Source organism: Hevea brasiliensis, chromosome 8 (genome assembly GCF_030052815.1).
Source record: "Hevea brasiliensis isolate MT/VB/25A 57/8 chromosome 8, ASM3005281v1, whole genome shotgun sequence".
Taxonomy (NCBI): Eukaryota; Viridiplantae; Streptophyta; class Magnoliopsida; order Malpighiales; family Euphorbiaceae; genus Hevea; species Hevea brasiliensis.
This window is the reverse complement of record NC_079500.1, coordinates 97,074,659-97,095,847: the sequence shown is the minus strand read 5'-3', so window position 1 is coordinate 97,095,847 and position 21,189 is coordinate 97,074,659. Positions and strand designations below refer to the sequence as shown.

Genomic DNA, 21,189 nt, shown 5'->3' with positions numbered 1-21,189 from the left:
CCTACCCAACCTGCAAAATGGCTCAAAACACACTTCTATATTTACAATCCATATATCCACAGTTCAATTATATCACACAGCCCCTCCTGGGCCCATCAAATCAATCATCTATCACAATATGTAAAATTTCAATTTAGTCCTTATAATTGACCATTTTTGCAAAAACTGTCCAAATAAGCTCTAAAAATTCTAAAACTTTGCCCCGCGGTCCTTAGCAATATTATTAAGCTATTGCAAAAAGAATCATAATTTTCTAAGCTATCACGATTATTTTATGGATTTTTAATCCTATTTAAGCACTAGAAAATTACGAAAAAGCAAGGTTCGAGTTTACCTTTGCCGATTCCGACTTCGGGGACGCGCTCGGGACGTCTGACAATGGGTGGATAGCCAAAACCTCGATCCAATTCGGAGACTTTTCCAGTGCAGTGCATGCGGCGGAAATTCACGCACCGGACAACTGTCGAATTTCCGCGAATTGAGGATACCTACACGAAGCCCATAACACGGGGGTTAGTACATAAATTTTTCAGAATTTTCTAAGCTCATTTAATGCTCGGAAAAACACTGCGAAGTTCCGTGGGACCCACCGAAAAACGGTGTCGAAAAAATTCAAAATTTATGTCGCCGCGAAGCTCTCGACGAGTGGAGCGCTCGGGTACTCTCGGTTTTCTCGTGGGGTTTACGGTTTGTGAGAAATTTAGCCCAAAAGTCGAAATGGGCTAAAAACTTCCCGAGCAAAAATCGGACAAACCGCTCGATGGATTTCGGTGTTCTTGGTGTCTATGGAAAGCTCTCGTCGAGTAGATGATTTTAGACACAAGACCCGGTCCGATTGGTGGCCGGATCGGCCGGATTTTGGCCGGGGAAGTCGAAACGCCGCGCGCGCGAGGGAGGGAGTTTGCGCGCGTTTTCCGTGATTTAGCGCGGCCGGTGGTGAGGAGGCGAGGCGCGGCGCCGGTCAGGAGTGGCAGGAGGTGGGTGGCCAGGCGGCGAGGAGGAGAGAGAAAAAGAGAGAGAGAAGGAAGAGAGGTCGACGCGCGCGGGGAAGGAAAGAAGAAAAAGGAAAAGGCCGGCCCGATTCGACCGGTCCGATCCGGTCCGGTTCGATTAGGCCGGTCGGATTCAAGATACAAAATTTTGAATTTTTACTCTGCCTCGGGACCGAAAACGAGGTCCAAAAATTCCGAAAAAATTTCAGAAAACTCAGAAAAATACGTAGACTCCAAATATATTTTTAGTTTTGCCACGTGGTCTTTAAATTAATTTTTAAAAATCATCAAAGTTTATATTTTCGGAAAATCGAACCCGATTTTTAAAATCCGAAAAATCTCCAAAAATTTCCTAAAATTTAAATAAAATTAAAATACCAAAAATGCTCATAAAATAAAAAATTTTAAAATTTTGGGGTGTTACATTTTTATCAATAAAAATTTTGTTAAAATGAATGAAAATTTAAAAATATTAAATAAATTAATGAAATTAAATAGATTAACTAAAATTGATTAAATTGATAAAATTAAAAGATTTGAATAAAATTAATAATTGATGTAAGGGTTTTGATTTTTTTTTCTTTTTTATCATTTAGCCAATAAATTATCATTATTTTTTTCAAGCTGATAATGGATTGATCCTTTATAGTTGAATTTCATACAAATTAGAAGAATTGATTAAATATATTTAAATAATTATCAAGATTCATACTTTTAATTGAATAAAAATAAATGAATTATTAGTCCAAATTTAAAATCCTACCATTAATAAAAATACACTTTAAATTTTAGTTAAAATTAATTATTCAAAAATAGAAAATTATTAATTTTTTATTTATTAAATAAAATCATTTTTTACACGAGTGTAACATTATACAAATGAAATTCATTAAATATATTTATTTATCATTAATTTTATATGGAAACTATTAATATTATATAAAAATGTCATATTATATTAAAAAAAGGATGAAATATATATATGGAAAAATAATTTTTTTATTTTATTGATATAAAACACATTAGTTTGCATGTTTTTTCGCCTATCTAATAAAAAAATATGCATTATTTAAAAAAATAGTAAAAAAAAGGCAAAAATATAAATAATCTTTCTTAATTAGGGCAATGGCATATGTGGAAAATTGATATATAGAAGGGTAATAAATGAGTGGTATGGTGGTAGCTCATTGGTTGAACCTTTTATGGTATGTGGCTGTTGGGTGCAGAGAACGAAAAGCTCATTCCACTAGGAGGTTGAAACTGGTGGAGCACAAAACCATTGCACCAGGGGAGACAAGCTAAAACAACCCTCTGCAAAAACCGCTTGATACGCATAACACGAATTCTTATCGTACGCTTGCTGATTTTTAACGTACGCCCACAACTGAGCAAAGTTTGCCACCTGAAAAATCTGGAGGACCCCTAACTGGAACTGAAGCTACTCTTGCCTTGCCGTACTCAGCTGACTCAATTGAGAGAGAGAGAGAGAGAGAGAGAGAGAGAGAGATGGTGGGATAGGCTCTTTCTTCTTTTGACCAAAAGCTTGCACTATAGTACTCACGTATTCACGTAGGTGAGTTTCATTGCTGTTATATGTCCTTAAATGGGGAAGGTGACAGAGTTTGGCATATATTTTTGTTTGATTTGAAGTAGATTGCATTAGATCTCTATGAGTTGATGGGTATAGGGAATTGGGTTTTTGTTGTTTAAGTTGCCGGATCTGATTTTTTTTTTTTTTTTGAAATTTGGAAGCTGATGTTTAGGGTTTTGATTTTCATGCAAAACAAAAGAAACCCATATGTCTAATGTCTGATTCATGCAAGATATGGATAGCTTGTAGCTAGTTGGGATTGGTTGATTCTTTGGGCGAGAATAAGGATAAGGTTTTGAATTTGTACATATCTATTTTTGGATTTGGGGTTCTTTGTTAGAGATCTATGAATCTGCATGAACAAACAAACAAAGAGTGATAATAAAGCAATACACTCGTCCTTCTTCCGTTGTTGTGTTTTTGTCAGTTTCTGATTCAGCAAGGTACAGATGATGTGAGATAAGAACAACAGAGAGTGACGATACAAAGAAGACTTTCTCTATTTGGGTTCTTGAATTTTCCTTTTTTGTCTTTTTTTCTTTCTTTCAAATTTAGAGGGGTACAGGGCTCTTTTGTCAAGAATCAAACATGGCAAATCGCTGGTGGGCTGGAAATGTTGCCATGAGAGGTGTTGATGCAATATCCCCAGCTCCATCTCTTCACCTGAGAAACCCAGAGGAAGATACTGCTGGTTTGAACCGTTTGGGTCCAAGGAGAGAACGGGATTTTATCGCCCCCAACACAAACGCAAGCAATAGCACCAATAGCCCTAAGACCGCCTCCACGTCCACCTCTACCCCTAATCAAAACCAAAACCAAAACCAGGAAGAACAAGAAGACAGCAGAGACTACAACCACCAAGAATCTGAAGACCTTAATGCAGCTTTTGAAACCATTGAACCAGGTAGCGGAAGCTCTTCCCGCAGGCCAAGAGGCAGGCCACCGGGTTCGAAAAACAAACCAAAACCGCCCATAGTCATCACCAAAGAAAGCCCTAATTCTCTTCACAGCCATGTCTTGGAAATCAGCTCTGGCAGTGACATCACTGAAAGCATTGCAACTTTTGCTCAACGCCGCCACCGTGGGGTTTCAATCCTAAGTGGAAGTGGCATAGTGACTAATATTACTCTTAGGCAGCCTGCAGCACCCGGTGGGGTAATCACTCTTCATGGAAGATTTGAGATTTTATCGTTATCGGGTTCATTTCTTCCTGCTCCTTCACCTCCTGGAGCAACGGGGCTGACTGTGTATTTGGCTGGTGGGCAAGGGCAGGTGGTTGGAGGGACAGTGGCGGGGGCGCTGGTGGCAGCAGGACCAGTGATGGTGATAGCAGCAACATTTAGTAATGCTACTTTTGAGAGATTACCGCTGGAGGAACAAGAGCAGGAAGGGTCGCAGTTGCAGCAGCAAGTGAATTCAGGGACTAATGATAATAGCAATACTACCGCAGGCGGTGGTGGTAACGGTAATAATAATTCCGGGCCTCAATCTTCTCAGCCTATGGGCGAGCATGGTTCAATGCCTGTCTACAATTTGCCTCCAAATTTGCTACTCAATGGGCAAATGCCACATGAGGTGTTTTGGGGTCCTCCTCCCTCTCAGTGAGAGAGAGAGAGAGGGGATAATTGTTAGTTTTGGATTAGCCGACTGATATGTGCAAAAATGTGCTGGCAATTTTCATGTAAGCGTGGCAAGGAAGAGATAGGGCTTTTTGGTTTGGTTCTTGTGAAAATTAGCTACCTTTGTTACTTAGGTTTTGCTATGTGTTAAAAGTTGTTGATGCACCTTTTATTTTCTCTCTAATTAATCTATCTCTTTTTTCCCTGGAAGAATATTGTATTTTTTATGCTGTAGGAAAAGAAGCATATATATCCAAGAACGCAAGTTGGTGCTGGCTAATGGAAATTTATGGCAGGAATCAGCTAGAGGAAATTTTCTTTTTTGTTTTTAATGGTAAGCATGTCAAAGCTTATCTCGTGGTGCTTTATTTTCCTTCATAGTTAGAGATAGTACATATGTGATGTCTGAATAACTATACCTTACAAGTGGAAGGTGGGGTTCATTCTTATCCCTTCCCCCAAATTGGGTCGTTTCGTTTCAAAGACTTCACAATGGGATAGTTTCCAAATTGTTCTGTCTTGCTGCAAGATGAGTTGAATGCTTAACACTCGCTATTTTGGCTTTATATTTGAAACTAGGGGCCATTCGGCCATTCATGTCCATCTGACACCTAGCCCTTTGTAGTACCATTTGAAACTATTACCATTAAGCATTCTTTAACCATATCACGTCTGAGTATATATGTCTAGGATGACTCCTACATTCCTAGGTGTTGAAAGTTGATTGAGAAAAGAGGATGGACGTGGAGATTGTGTCAAGGTTGAATAAGGAAATGTTCAATAAGGGCTGCAAGTGCCTAGTATCTCAAGTCCTCATCTGAAATGATATTTCATTATCCCTATAATGATGTTATTATTTAGCTTTTCCTTTTAGTTTCTTTGGATTATCTGAATGCAACTGTGTGCAATGTGTTCATGAGTTAAGAATTAAGATTGTCTTATAATATCAGTTAATCGAGTCAAATAGCATGCTGTGAAATGGTTCAGAAAAGGTCTTTAAATATGTATTTCAATGCCTTTATTTCTCAAGTCAAGCAGTTGGGTTCATTTGATGACCTTCTTGTTCTCAAATAATGGATTTATGCCATTATTTTTTGTATTACCATGGTATCTCTTTGTATTCAGAAGATTAATCCCTTCGGGTTTGTGGTTGTCCTTTTATTCTTCAAAAATCAAATATGAGTTACAAAGTGAATCTTATTATTGCACCCAATAGTCATTAGTGATTTATGCCATTTATTTATGATTATGTTGGTTGTACATTTTTTATTCATTTCGCTCTAAGTAAAATTTGAAATCCAGACTACTTTAATATAAACCTAGTTGGTTTTATGTATATATTATTAGTTGGGTAATTCACCAATATAATGAAGACTTTGAATCATATTTTTGTTTATTTTACTCTATATTTGGTCACAGATAATTGATGTAATCATAATGGCAAGATTTTCAAGATGGTAGATAGATATTAAAGAAACATGTATGAACTATATATATATATATATTATATATATGTTATTTGTCTGTGTGTGACATTGCCATTCTCCGTTTGCTGGTGATGAAGAGTGACATCTTTGACTTGTACTTGGGGGCAAATTTAATGAGTGAATATGCTTGCCAATGGTCCTGCAACTGGAGATCTAGAAAAAGAAAGAAAGATTGAAGCTTTGTCCTTGTTTATTTATTATGATTATATTACCAAAATGATTTGATTGGTTTTATATAGAACGTGTTGGACCGATTGTGAGTCAATACCTAAAAATTTTTCTTTTTAGAATTACATCTGAAATCTGTGATAGCATACAAATTGTGAATAATGGCATCATCAATCCTGAAAATGTTGACCTGTCGTGCAATACTTGCAGTCACAAGTTATCACTTTGAAAACTTTTGAAGAGAATAGGGGCTGTCAATTTCTAATAATAACATTACTTAATTTCAAATTTTAATAATAGCATTACATATATAATTTTTATTTTATTTCAATAAAATTTACTATTGCATCAATTTTTATAGCAAATCTATGGCTAAGTTAAGCTTGGCCACCGGATTTGATATCAAGATTGGCCACCCCGGAATCGGCAATTCAAGTCTTGGCCAAGAGATGAACAGGAACTAGACCGGTTGGTCGAGATTTTAGCTGGTTTCGATTCTCAGTCGATTCTTGTTCGATTCAATTATCCACATGGTGCCTTCTAAAGTCATTAAAAAAAAAAAAAATTCTAATTTGAATCAGATAAAAACATTCGAACCACCCGTTCCAATCCAGTGCTTGGGATGGGATCGAAATCAATTCCTTATAATTGGTCCGATTTCGATTCAGCTACTTAAATTGTTGACTAAAGCAATTTTAGATTTTGCTTGGGAACCAATTTTAGATTTGCCCGCTTTGGTCTAGTGCCCAAACCGATACCTGACCGGGTCTATTGTATCCTGATTGGGTCTAACTATCATTCTCAAGTCCTGACTTCAAAAGCTTAATTTGATGGTGGTAATCTGCAATTTGTTGATTGCAAATTGGCAGTGCAGGTTTTGCTCTTTAAACTTAGCTGATGATTTTGGACCAACTTATTTTTTAATCAGGACATTGGTCGACAGTGTGAATTATGTATATATATTTGGGCTACGATTAAAGACGGTGGTAGATTCCTGAGTGAGGCAGTAAAGTCTGTAGTTTCCCTGACTACCGTAAGAAAAATTTTATTTTGAAACAAGAAATTTTCAAAACATGGATTCTATTCTTTGTAGGACTACTTTTTCAAACTCTTCTATCTCTTTCTCAGATATAAATAGAGTAATAAATAGTAAAGAAATCAATATCAAATATTTTGAAAACTTGATTGATGATTGGGAAATTCTAAAAGTCCATAAAGATCAAATTTACAATAGCTCCAAATATAATTTTTTTCAAAATAGATTTCACTATTAAAATTGAAAAAATAGATATACAACTTTCAAAACCTTTTGAAGCTATTCATCTACTTTTTCAAAACTCTCTAAAAAAACACAGAGATAAATAGTATAAATACGTTCACATAGGCTTAGTCCAGGTAGGAATCAAACCTCTTACTAAGGAAGGACTAAATACCTCTATCTTGGCAGTCCTTAGAGACTCTAGGTTTACAAACTTTCAAGATTTGTTGCTTAGCTCAATTGAATCTAGTTTATATAGTAGACCTATCTCTTTTGACTGTTATCCAAACTTTACCATTTCTTTGAGTGATAAAAACATTTTAACATTATTTGTTCTACAAATTAAAACCACAATTAAAAAGTGATAGAGGGACCAATTCCTCTTCCATTGATCTTTAAAGTTCATTACAAAAACGTGATTTCTGCTTTTGCTACAAAACACCGTTTTCAAAGCAAAAAAAGAGAAACTTTACTCTTGCAAACAGATCTTACAAAATCAAATACTGTCATCCCTAGGCTAATCCAATGGAAAGACATAACCTTACTAGAAGAATGGATCTTAGAGAGTGCAGTAAAACCTGAACCTCTAGCATCTTCAAAACCCTATATAAATATAAGGCAGATTACTTAGTACACGGATTGTAAAGTCAAACTTAGTTTTAATAGAAAATCTACTAGTTCTAGGTACCCAGATGATGCTTCAACATCTAGTACCATAGATTTAGGAAGGATTTCACAATTACCCTCTATGATAAACATGCCTTTTACAAAACAACCCGAAGAAAGAAACGATCAAAATCTTTCTACAGTTGAAAACTTACCTTACACAATATAACCTAGGCTTTCTACATCAGAAGTACCTAGTACTTCCTTACAAAATGTGAATTACACTACAAACATCTCTCATCCAGTCTATACAAATTTGCAGACAGAAACTATAGAGTAATAGCTTTCACCCTTAACTTCTCTAACTTTTCTGCAATCAAAGAAAATATGGCAAATGAGCTAAATATTTTACAAAAAGAATTTGTTGTAGACAAAAAACTTCTTGCGAATGATTTCTATTCAAAAGAAAATGAACCAAAGATATTGTGGTTTTTCAAAAACTTTTTGTACAGAGACATGAAATGTAAAAATAATTTTGTAAATTTGTTGAAATGCACCAAGTCCATATTTTCTTCTTTGATTGTTTTGAAATATATGCTTCTGAAAACTGTATTTCATACCCATTTTCAAAAACTTTAAAATCTGTCACAGTTAGGGCCAAAAAACAGAATGAGAAATCTCTTATGGTAGGAAGATAGAGTCAAATCATTCTCCTCTTAAGCATATCAAAATAACCCATTCTAACCAAACTGTAAAAGTAATCCCTTACAAAAAAGTAAATGAAAGTGATTTTGTGAATATTAGAAACATTATTCAATAGAATAATTTTACAAATGTCCATCTCAATACCATAGGAAACCAACTCCGTATAATAGAACAAGCCCAAAAGCTAGATGTTTCCTCTGTAGAAACTCCAAAACTTGTAGATACAAAATTAAAAAAACCCTTTAAAATTTCCAAAATTACCCAACAAAACATATAAAACAGCAGAACTAAGTTCATGAAAGCCATTAAGGATCAGCTTAGTAGACTAAAAGCATCTACTTTTACCCCTGTGGCACCTAAAACTCCTTAAGCTTCCCAAAGAAGTGTCAATGTCCTAGAACAGGACTCAGATCAACAAAATCCCCAAGAAAAACCTGAAATACATAGGCTTTATTGGTAAAAAATAGAAACTCTTCCAATAACAGCTCCAGACATAGGCATAAAAAACAAACCCAGTATACTGACTCATTCCAAATTCAATGCCTCTGCTATCTATGAATGGAACATATATGGTATGTCTAAATATAATATCCTTAGTTTGCTCCAACAAATGACCATGGCAGTAAATGCAAATAGGAACCTCAGATAAAGCCATTGCTAAACTCTTGATAAAAGGATTCTCAATGCAGCTCAAAGGATGGTGGTATTATCATCTCACTCCTCAACAACAAATGGAAATCTTAGGTTCAATCAAAACTGAATAAGAAGGAACACTCATACTCGATGAGTTAGGTCAAACAATTCAGGATGCAGTAGCCACCCTAATTGTTACCATTTCGTTACACTTCATAGGAGACCCTTCCCATCTTAAAGATAAAAACGTTGAGCTACTTTTAAACTTTAGATGCAAAAAACTTAGTGACTTTCAATATTACAAAAATACATTTCTTACTAGAGTAATGCTTAGGAAAGATTCAAACCAACCTTTTTGGAAAGAAAATTTTCTAGCAGGACTCTTAACCCTTTTAGGAGAAAGAGTGAGAAGTAAAATCAAAGAAGCTTTTAGAAATCAAATCCCTTACAATCAGTTAACATATGGAGAACTAATTAGTCTCACCCAAAAAGAATGGTTAAAAATTTGTCAGGATTTGAAATTACAAAAATATTTGAAGTGAGAAATGAGAAAAACCCACCAAGAATTAGGATCTTTTTGCAAATAATTTGACATAGGAACAAAAAATCCTACTTTAGACTGTGGAGGAACCTATAACAGAAAACCCGACGAAAAAACATCCCACAAATACAAAAAAAAATTTCAAAACTCAAAGAAAAATCTTATTACAAAAACAGCAGTTCAAGAAAATACCCGAAAAAGACCTCTAGGATTCAACCCAATCCTAGACCCAAATCAAAATTACAAAATGTCACCTATTACAAAATGTCACCTATTACAAATCAACATGATTACAAAGGACCAACAATTCATCTTAGAAATCCTAAAACATGTTGAAAATCCCCAAGTACAAAAAGAGTTTTTAGATAAACTTCTTAAAACCTTTGAAGAAAAATCAGTAAAAAAACTCTTAGTTCTACCTTCTGTGAGTATAAATACATATGACCTTATAGTTATACTAGGTAGAAAAAAAACTTCGAAACAACCAGTGACCATCCAAAGCCTTTAAGAAGAAATAAAAACAATAAAAATTGAACTTAAAACCCTAAAAGAAAAACAAATAGAAGATTCAAAAGTCCTCCAAGCTTTGCTTTCAAAACAGATCCAAGCAAAATCTGAAGATGAAGAGGAAAAATAAAACATAGAAAATTTAAATAAATGTCCTAGAAGATTTTCGCTTGATGCTGAAATAAATAACTTCTAGGAAATATCTTGTACAAATCACAATTGTTTTCTCCAAAGATTTCAAAATTAATACAATTATCCTTTTTGATATAGGAACAGATTTAAATTGCATCAAAGAAGGAATTGTTCCAAAAAAATTTCATGAAAAAAACTAATTAAAAACTTTCAACTGCAAATAATTCAAAAATGTCTATTAGCTATAAAACTGAAGCCTCTATAGCTGTCAAAGATTTTCTTATAAAAACATCTTTTGTTCTAGTAAGAGATATCCATCACAGTGTAATTTTAAGGACTCTTTCATTAATTTGATAACTCCCTATAAAGTTAACTATGAGAGTATTTCTATCAAAACAAAAGGAAAAAAAACCTTGTTTACTCCTTTATAAAAAAACCAAGAACCAAAAACCTCAATCTTATAAAAGCTTACTCCATTTATGAGAATGAGATTAATGTTTTGATAGAAGGAAAGCAAAAACATTTACAGTTTCTAAAATAGGATGTTTCTCTCCAAAAATTAAACATCAGTTGCAAAACGAATTGGTAAAACAAAAAATTTTTTATTTCAAAAACCAAATTAAAAAAGAAATTTGTTTTGATTTACCAAATACTTTTTGGAACAAAAAATAATATATGGTAGATTTTCCATATGAAAATAATTTTGAAGAAAAACAGATCCCCACAAAAGTCAGACCAATCCAAATGAATACTAATCTTGAACAATATTATAGGATGGAAATTCAAAACTTAAAATCAAAATGATTAATTATAAAATGTAGATCACCTTTGAGTTGTGCAGCTTTCTATAGGCCTGTTTGGTTTAGCGGTTGAATACAATTGATAACTATTAGTTGATAGCTGATAGCTGATGATAGCTGATTTATGTTAAGTATTTGGTAAAATTATATTTAGTTGTTGTTGTTGATATGTGAAATAACTAATAAGGGTATATATTATATAATTTATTTTATTATTGAAATAAATATAAAATTATAAATTTATTATATTATATTATTTATTTTATTATTAAATTAAATATACAATTATTAAATTAATATATTATATCATTTATTATATTAAAAAAATAAATATATAATTATTAATCTATTATATTATATCATTCATTTTATTATTGAAATAAGAAAATAATTAATTTTTTTTAAAAAATAATTAAATAACTTTAAAAATATAGATAAAATAATAAAGTAATTGTTATTGTTGATAAAGGAAAAACTTATAATTAATTTTGAGTTTTTAGATATAAATAAATATTTTATATTTTATGTTATTAATAAAAAATATTTTAATAAAGTTAAAACGCGATAATTAAAATGCTAAAATTATAAATGAAAAATATAAAAGTATTAATAATATTAATTTTTGAGTTAAATAAAAAAGGATAATATGATCAAAATAAAAAATAAAATAAAATCAGCTATCAACTGTTGAGAAACAGTTTTAAAAATAGAGTCGATACAAACTGCAGCTGATGGGTATCATATCAGCTACCCATTAGCTATTAGCTTTATTTTTTAAAACTTACCAAACACTATAGTTCACCTATTTAGGCGTCTATCAGCTATCAACTGCATCCAAAATAAAATTTCAGAAATAGAAAGAGGAGCCCAAGGTTAATAATCAATTACAAACCTTTAATGTAACACCCCTATATTCATACATAGTTCTGTACATTTTACTGTTCCGGTGACCGGTGTCGGTCAGGATAATTAAGAGGATTAGGACCATATTTAAGTCGCCTAGAAAAGCCCTGAACAATAATTAATAGTGATTACCAGAAGGTAAATTACAAATAAGAAAAATAGAGTATAAAATGTTAAATGAGCCGGGGGTCACAACGATGGGTGACCGTACCGGGAAGTGGCTGCGACATCAGTTGTAACCCTAATTTCGTACGGGACATTGTGACACCGCAGTCCTAGGAATTATTGCGAAGTTAGTGGAAATGAGAAAACCACATAAAAGAGTTGAGAATTAGGTCAAACCACAAAAAACCACACTCAGCCCTCCATACTTTTGGGTCTTGGACTGCTCTAATAACATGTTGAGAATCACAAACTCAGAATTGTAAATCATTAAACTAGTAGGGCTAAAAGCTGAATTGGGCTTGAAGATTGGCTCCCATCACCAAAATGGCTGTGGTTTAACAAACATATATGTCTTTTAATTTTCTTGTACACTATCGATATGGGACTTGATCCCACAAGTCATATTTCAACACTGGTGAATCTTGGAAACTTGTTTCTCTTGATCCATAATTTCCTTTGATTCATTTCGGTTGTTCTGTTTAATTTTATTTGTTCTGATGTTTCTGGAGATGTGAAGAAACAAATGGAATTCTTTATTTCAACTTTTTTGTTATTGTCCAAGAAGATAAGACCATGTGTCATCCTAGTTCAATTCTTGATTCTTCCGTATCTCAAAATTCGAGGTCGAGTTTTCTCTAACCAAGTGAAAATGGTGCAATCAAGGAAGTCAATGATAATTCAATTTAGAAATTATGTTGATTTAATTTTTAATTGCAAAATTAGGAAGCTTATCTTTCAATTATTTAGGAAATAATAGTAGTAAGATTGTTAGTCTATAAATGCCTATGCAATTTGGGTATTTTTCATGTAGATTATTATTATGACTGTCATTGAGAATTAATAAAATGTTGAGAATGAGTTTCTCTAGAGAATTTGTTTATCTTTCTTTGAATCTTGAGAATTTGTTTTTCTTGATCATACCACTTTACATGGCCATCCTGTGGTTGAGATTTTTCCTTTGCCATAGCTTAGTATTCTTCCAAGGTGTGCTTGATCTCTGATTTTAGTGCAGGGGTGACCAAAGATATTTTTGAAGAGAACAAAAGCTTATTTGAGATTCAAACTGAACTAAGTCTACATCCTTATCTTGAAAATCACGGTATCTACATAAGTAGAATTACAGATGCAAAACAAAAATTTTCCTTGATGGAGCCAAAAGACATCTGTTTCACAAACTGTAACTTGCTTAAAATGCCTTTCTTGGTCCCTGTTTGGCATCAGTTTGCATTGTTTCCACTGTCAAACCATGAACAATATGGGAAGATCTCTTGTTCCACTTCTTCAAGGAGTCTGTCTAAAGAATTTGGGTGGGATTCACAGGAAGGGTTTTGGTGTTCCCATTCATAAAAAGGAGGCAATTGCGCATCCATTTGGCTGTCAGAAGCTTGGTTTCCAGTTGCATATCCTGAATTGTTCACTTGTGCAGCTGATTGATTCTCATAATATTTCATGTTGATGGCGTCTTGAAGCGAAGAAATCTGTATCTCACAGTTTGGGGTTGAAGTTGTTTGTGAACTTCCATGACTAGCAATGCCAACTGTAAGACTAGCCATTTGGTGCCCAAGAATTTCTATCTCCTCTTGTAAGCTGGCTATCTGCAAGACAAGTTAAAGAATGTATAAATTTGTGTTTTTAGTTAAACTGACTTTAAGTTCTAGGGTGAATGAACAGGTGTTGAGGCTGTTGGAGAAAGAACACAGAAACCTGTTGTTGAAGTGCAAAAATATGAGCAACACAACCATATACAGGATCCCGCATCCGAGCCAGTGCTTCATAAGATATAGTGATAGCAGCATCACTTCGATTCTGTACTGGTAGGTGTAATAATAGCTTTGAAACATTGCTTGCGCCAAACACCTTGTGCACTGCTGCGAAGTGGGTTGCAGCCTGGTCATAGCAGAAGTAAGGTGCAAACACGCATTCACTCATGCACTTTCTTCTTAGGAACTTGCATGCTCCACATGAAGAGCCCGGCCCTATCATTGTCCTATGCTTTTTCACTTATCTGTGTCAAGATGATTTTGCTTGTACTAAGGGTGGTTTGTTTAGGAACTAGTGTTGAGATTTGCTCTTTATAATCATCACTTACAAGTGTCATAAGCCCTTTTGTTGTGGCCAAGAGACATTCCTCCCTTTTCATAAAAGTAGGTTTCTTTTGGGTCTCCCTTATGGGCTACACTTGTCATTCTCAAATTGGGTGAGGTTTCCTAATTCATGCCTTTAGAAGGGCTTCTATTCATTAATATAGACCTGGTTATCATCATCATTAGTTAGGCTCTAAAAATGAGATATAATTGCTTTAAATAGTATCTTCTGTTAACAATATCATTGCTAGGCTAGTAAAATAGTTATGCATCCCTTTATTTGGCAATTATGATAAAGTTTGTGTCTGAAGAGCGTGATGATGATAAACAATAGAGAAGGGTCCTTCAACTTGGAATATGAACATGCATAAATTTTAACAGAAAAAGTTTACAAGCTGACTTTGCCTTTTTAGCTTTATTGTACTTCTTGTGCAGGTGCTGCAGAATGTTTAGATTCTGTGCATGAGATGATGTTGTGAATGAAACTGCAACTCTCCATAATAACAGAAAGTTGACCAAAATATTTCCTTGTCAATGTTGATCTTCGTGCTGGGTTCTTTTGTTAATGTTATTTCATTGATTGCTCTGTGAAGGTTTATGAGACTTTCATGAAGAAAAGGGAGGTCAGCAAATAGAGATGCTGGTAGTTGCGTGAAGAAATCATGATATATTGTTTGAAAATATTTTATCCTTTCAGTCAAAATCAAGCTGTAGGAGTTGGTGCATTGCGGCTTTTAAACATGCTCTTTTTATCTAAAGAGAACAAATTTATATCGTTTTATATGCAGAGTTCATAGCTTAGGCATTGGACATAGAGTCCATGATTTATGACAGCATTTTGTCTGGTTGTAGTAATTCCCTTAATTATGCAGCTTATAATCCTACATTATGTGTTTACTCTCCATTATGATGCATATTTTATTGCTACACCTTATCAGGTTTGGCTGTTGGCCACTTATTAATAATGGGTCGGTGGCTGCTGAAGACTTAATCAGTATTCATCTAATTGCTCCCAAAGCCAGAAGAGAAATTCACATGCTTATCTGCAACAGTTGCATATTGTAAGTGCTCTTAACTTTTTATCCCTTCTAATGCTTCAAGGCTCTAGAAAGAAAGCAAGCATGGGCAAATGAGAGAGAGACAGAAAGAGGGCTGGGAGACAAAATGCCATTTTCAGTGACATTATTTCTTACTTTTTGTCTTTTCAAAACTGTGTAATTTTTTTGTTTCGAATCAAATTTATGAATGACAAGGGAGAAAGTGTTCTGAGATGGTGGAGGGGAGCTTTTCGGCTTTCGGGTTTAACGATGAAAGTGTCTTTCTCTATCATGAAAAAATGATCAATTTCATCCATTTGCATGCTAGCTCTTGCCATATATGCCTATCTGCAGCGAATTCCAAATGGATAAAATTTAAGGCTTATAGGCTATAGGCAAAAATTCCAGTTAGTTTCTCAATAATTTGAGCTGTCATCAACTCCAAATTCATACAAGAGAGTCAAGATCTTATTAACATGAAACATTACTATTTTCCCTCCATTGAGAAACTACATTATGATCTTCTGTGAGTTAAGAATTGATATTTATTCCTTGATTACTCATAATCTGCTTCAATTTTCTCTGTAGGATTGGTGGATTCTTTTATTATTGATTCTATTCTATGGAACAAATCCTTGTGTCAAGAACATAGGTACTCTACCTGCTTGATCAAAGCCAACAGCAACATTGTTCTAAGGATTACCAACTGTTCCAGTCAAACAAATCTATATGATTAACTGTTAAAAGTTTGTGTAAAATTTTGAAAAATCATAGTGAGAGTTTTCAAGATCAATATGGGAACTTTTCATTTAGTTTTATTTATTAGGCTTAAACCATTTGATGTAATTCCACTCATCTTCTTACCAAATGTGGAACATTTTACTCCTTTGTACTATATATGTGATTTTTTTTCAAAACTAATTATGGAAACCTAGAAAGATTGAAGGTGCTAGGATAGGTCACTATGTTCTTGCATTGAGCTCTGAGATCAAAACTGCTACCCAGTTAAGCGAGCCAATAACCTTTAGGCCTACTGTGCGATTGGACCAACTATGGCAAGGGCTGCGGGAGTCTAAGCGTTTGGTTCCCCCAGCCCTAAGCCAATACCTAGCACCCTTTGCTCGGTTTGAGGGAAAAATTTGTATTCTTTCTAATTGTCAATTTGCTTCTTAGCAGGTACCAACAAGCAAGCATGGGCTTGTCCATTAGAAGTTTCAACCTTCCAGGCCATCCTGCCCCAAATTTCATAGACCCCTCTGTTTCAAGATGCTCGAAAGGTTAAGATTTTGATGCTATAGGAGGATATGGGCCTCGATGTTATCTATGGCTGCATTTCAATTTCTTTTTATTTATTTTTTAATTGTTTCTTTTGAATTGAATTGTTCATTAGAAATTATTTTTCTAATTCAAGCAAAAATAAAATAATTTTTTAAAAGAAATAACTCTTTTCAAAGGAGAAAATTAAAAAAAAAAATTATCAGATTCGTTCTAAAAAAACTATAGAAGAACCTTTAGTCTATTCTTCAATAGTAAATTAGAAGAAAACGAAGGTAAATATTTTTTGAAGAAAAGTATATTTAATACTCTATAATTTAAGCATTTTATTAAAAGGGAATTGAATTTTTTTTTTTATTTGAAGATTTGTAATTTAACACAATTTGTATTTAAGGAATTCAACATTAAAATATGTTAATTAAACATTATATGGCGGAAAAAAGATAATGTGATATTGAGATACATGCTATATTAGTAATTTTAGCACTTATTTTAAAGAAATTTTTATTTAATTTCGATTTATTATGAATCAAGACATAATCATATGGGATCTAAGATAAGAGCATTAATAAGTAGATTTCACCGTACATATTGTGTCTCGAGTTAATGGTTGACTAGATCTAGACAAGAAAAATCTCTTATTTTATTTTGATACATAAATCAATTTAAAAGGTTGAAAATATATATACCCTGAATTTTCAATAAAAAAAATAACCCCTTTTAATTGAAAAAATATAAACCATGGGATACCTAAACGTACTTCTGCATATTTTCTAAGTACTTCTATGAAAACTTGAAAGAAAGAGAAAAGCAAAGCCAGTTAGGTGATGGATATCAAAAACACAGAACAGGAATTTGAGGGAGGTGGACTACCATCATTCTCACAGAGCTCCAATTCTATTTATGATAACCATAAAAATTTTTGAAATTTCTTCAGAAAAAAACAAGAAATTGATGGGCTTTGGCCCCTAAATAGACTATTCACAATGCAAACCCACCTCTAATTTTACTTGAAACAGACAAAACATGAAAACAATTGGAAATCACATACTGTTCATTCACCCTCTCTTCAAGTTTCTAAAACGTGTGGCAATAAAGCCTCCTGATTTTTTGTGGTAAAGGGACCACCTTAAATGCTAACCTCAAACAAATGCTATCCTTCCAAGATGGTTGAGGACTCAAGTTCTATGCCACTGTCTTTGCGCCACGTGGCGTTCAGGCAATCTTGATTGTGTGGCGGTTAGAAGATAATAATTTCTGTTCACTGAAAAAAACTGCTATAAGTCTCCACTCCACTCCTATCTGCTCTGCTCAAAGACCACTAGTTTTCTTGCAGGTGTCTCTCCAACTCTACAACTTTTCTTGTTTAATTAATCAACGCATGGCTGCCACCATCTCCACCGTTGGAGCTGTCAACAGGGCACCAGTACTTTTTTATCTTTCCCGCCTTTTCTATGTTTTTTTAATCATCATCTCCACGTACTATAGAATTCTTCAATCATGCGGTTGCCTCTGTTCATATCTGGATATTGCATAAGGGAAGAGTTACTTCATATGCATTTATGTTCTTACTTCTTATGAGTATGTTACTGTAAAAGTGTATATATATGAGTAAAAATTGAATAGGGATGCTTGCATGGTTTTAAACTGAACATAATGATTGGAAAATTATCTGTATAGCAATTTTAATTAGATTGAAATCGAAGCTTATTTAGTTGAATTTAGTTTAAATATATGCTGGTGGGTAACTTTATTTATACAGGGAAAAATTACGCTTGGATAATTACCATATGAATTTGGAAGCTTCATTAAGTTTAGCCGCTTAAGGGTTTTTAACTATTCATTGAAAAGAATACTGATGGGTTTAGTTTCTGGTGCTGTGCTACACTTGAACAGGGAAAAGATTGGAACTTGTTAATGAGTTTGATATATATATATATATATATATATATATATATATATGTGGTTGATTGTGTCTAAAAGAGTTGAATTTGTGCTGCAGCTAGCCTTGAATGGCTCTGGTGCTGGATCCTCTGTCCCAACTTCGGCTTTCTTGGGCAGCAGCTTGAAGAAAGTGAGCTCAAGGTTGACAAACTCCAAGGTTTCATCAGGAAGCTTCAAGGTTGTTGCAGAGTACGATGAGCAGAAGCAGACTGACAAGGACAGATGGGGAGGCCTTGTCTCTGACACATCTGATGACCAACAAGATATCACCAGAGGGAAGGGTTTGGTGGACTCTCTCTTCCAAGCCCCCATGGGAACCGGAACCCACCACGCCGTTTTGAGTTCTTATGAGTACATTAGCGCTGGGCTTCGTCAGTAAGTGGTTTTTACAATTCTTTTGCAAATTAGAGCTTTAACTTAATGATGGTAACTCTTGTATAAACCTTAACCTTTCTAATTTAAGTTGGTGACTGTTTCTCGTAGATACAACTTGGACAACAACATGGATGGTTTCTACATTGCTCCTGCTTTCATGGACAAGCTTGTTGTTCACATCACCAAGAACTACATGACCCTGCCAAACATCAAGGTATTTAATATCGTCCTTCTCTCTTTCTATATATTCATAATAAGTTTAATTAGAACCGTTCTGCATTATTTAGGTAAACTTGAACAAAAACTCTTTCTTTGTCTCAGGTTCCTCTCATCTTGGGTATCTGGGGAGGCAAAGGTCAAGGAAAATCCTTCCAGTGTGAGCTTGTCTTTGCCAAGATGGGAATCAAGTGAGTCCATATCTTGTTATTTAGTAAATAGAAAAAAATACGGGAACCTGACTTCACTGCTTCTATGATACAAATTTCAGTCCAATCATGATGAGTGCTGGAGAATTGGAAAGTGGAAACGCTGGTGAACCCGCCAAGCTCATCAGGCAAAGGTACCGTGAAGCAGCAGATATCATTAAGAAGAAGGGAAAAATGTGCTGCCTCTTTATCAACGATCTTGATGCTGGAGCAGGTAGGCTTGGAGGAACAACCCAGTACACTGTGAACAACCAGATGGTGAATGCTACCCTTATGAACATTGCTGATAACCCAACAAATGTGCAACTTCCTGGCATGTACAACAAGGAGGAGAATCCCCGTGTCCCTATCATCGTCACTGGTAACGATTTCTCTACATTGTATGCTCCTCTTATCCGTGATGGTCGTATGGAGAAATTCTACTGGGCACCCACCAGGGAAGATAGAATTGGTGTCTGCACTGGAATTTTCAGAACCGACGGTGTTCCTTTTGAACACATTGTCAAGCTTGTCGATGCCTTCCCGGGTCAATCCATTGGTAAGTTAATGGAAAAAGAAAGTCTATTTCGTTGTAATTCTATGTTTAATTTGCTGGAATGATTATATATATGGGGTGTGCCATTTGCAGACTTCTTCGGTGCTCTGAGGGCAAGAGTTTACGATGATGAAGTGAGGAAGTGGGTTACAGGCGTTGGAGTGCAGGCCGTTGGGAAGAAGCTTGTGAACTCAATCGAAGGACCCCCAACATTCGAGCAGCCAAAGATGAACCTGGAAAAGCTCCTTGAGTACGGACAGATGCTTGTCCAAGAACAAGAGAATGTGAAGAGAGTCCAATTGGCTGACAAGTACTTGAATGAGGCTGCTCTTGGTGAAGAGAACCAAGATTCCATTGATAGAGGAACTTTTTAGGCCTTTTTATTAGGATTTTTATGTTGTTTGTGGAAGGATAAGCACTTCCCAACTGATGCTGGAATGATCATCCTATAGTCCTGTATTTTTTCCTTGTCTTAAATGGATTGTTGTCCCTCTAATTTTGTTTGTTTATTACAACATTCAATCTTGAAATCTGCTTCGTTTCCTACCACCAACTTCAATTAGTCTCTTGTTCATCTTTTTTCTCAACCACCAACTTCAATTAGCCGTATAATCTCCATATAATTGAAATTATTTGATACATTCATTATAATACGCTTGGTACATATTTGATAAGATGTGACTGAAAATAACTAAAGATTGAAATGCATGCATATCTATAATATTTTCCTTTACCTCTTGTGCAATTTTAACAAAATCATTTGTTTCTAAACATTTATGATAAGCAATCAAATAATTAAACAATTCATCAATTTTATATTAAGGATCAAAAACAAATGCAACAAAGTTAATTGTTGGAATTTATCTATATAATTGAGCTATTTTTCTTTCATAAATAGAATATCCTTCAATTTCTCATTTTTTTCATGTTATAAGATCAATTAACCCCTAGATTTTTAATATACTATTTGTATATATACATATTTATATAGGGTAAATTCCACCAACTATTTCTCAACTTATTTAGTTATTTTATTTTAATCACGCAATTTTAATTTGTTAAAATAAAATATCTTAACTTTAATTTTGTTTCAGAAAAAATACATATAATCTACAATAACATATTTCTATATTAAAATGAATAAGATTACCCTTTTATCCCATTTTCTTTTTTTTTCTTTCTTATTTTATTACCAATAAAATTATTAATTAAATATATGTTATTTATTATTAATTAAAATTTAATATGTAACAACCTGGAAAATAATAATAATAATAATAATAATAATAATAATAATAATAATAAATTTTAAAATAATGTTTTATTAATATATGATTTTTTTCAATATTTTAAGTTTTGCATAAAAATAAAAAAATAATAAATAATAATCTATAGATTTATTTTGAT

The 21,189-nt window shown here is 33.9% G+C and overlaps 3 protein-coding genes and 1 long non-coding RNA gene across 4 annotated transcripts; 3 read left to right on the top strand and 1 right to left on the bottom strand.

The window, feature by feature from the left end:
- Nucleotides 1–2,161: 2,161 nt before the first annotated feature.
- On the top strand, nt 2,162–4,645 carry LOC110646782 (uncharacterized). Its single transcript, XR_002493218.2, has 2 exons — nt 2,162–2,565; nt 4,438–4,645. It is a non-coding gene; the product is annotated as an uncharacterized LOC110646782 (long non-coding RNA).
- On the top strand, nt 2,562–4,415 carry LOC110646781 (AT-hook motif nuclear-localized protein 15-like). The gene has a single exon (XM_021800325.2). It carries the CDS (start codon nt 3,172–3,174, stop codon nt 4,186–4,188), a length of 1,017 nt encoding a protein of 338 aa, XP_021656017.2. The 5' UTR covers nt 2,562–3,171; the 3' UTR covers nt 4,189–4,415.
- An 8,671-nt stretch (nt 4,646–13,316) lies between the features above and the next one.
- LOC110646770 (LOB domain-containing protein 33-like) lies at nt 13,317–14,132 on the bottom strand. Its single transcript, XM_021800314.2, has 2 exons — nt 13,812–14,132; nt 13,317–13,702 (listed from the first exon to the last, which is right to left on the bottom strand). The coding sequence occupies exons 1-2, from the start codon at nt 14,088–14,090 to the stop codon at nt 13,325–13,327; spliced, it is 657 nt and encodes a 218-aa protein (XP_021656006.1). The 5' UTR covers nt 14,091–14,132; the 3' UTR covers nt 13,317–13,324.
- Nucleotides 14,133–17,774: 3,642 nt separating this feature from the next.
- Nucleotides 17,775–20,335, top strand: LOC110646773 (ribulose bisphosphate carboxylase/oxygenase activase, chloroplastic). Its single transcript, XM_021800319.2, has 6 exons — nt 17,775–17,929; nt 18,506–18,822; nt 18,931–19,036; nt 19,144–19,229; nt 19,310–19,785; nt 19,876–20,335. Exons 1-6 carry the CDS (start codon nt 17,885–17,887, stop codon nt 20,154–20,156), a joined length of 1,311 nt encoding a protein of 436 aa, XP_021656011.1. The 5' UTR covers nt 17,775–17,884; the 3' UTR covers nt 20,157–20,335.
- Nucleotides 20,336–21,189: the final 854 nt, after the last annotated feature.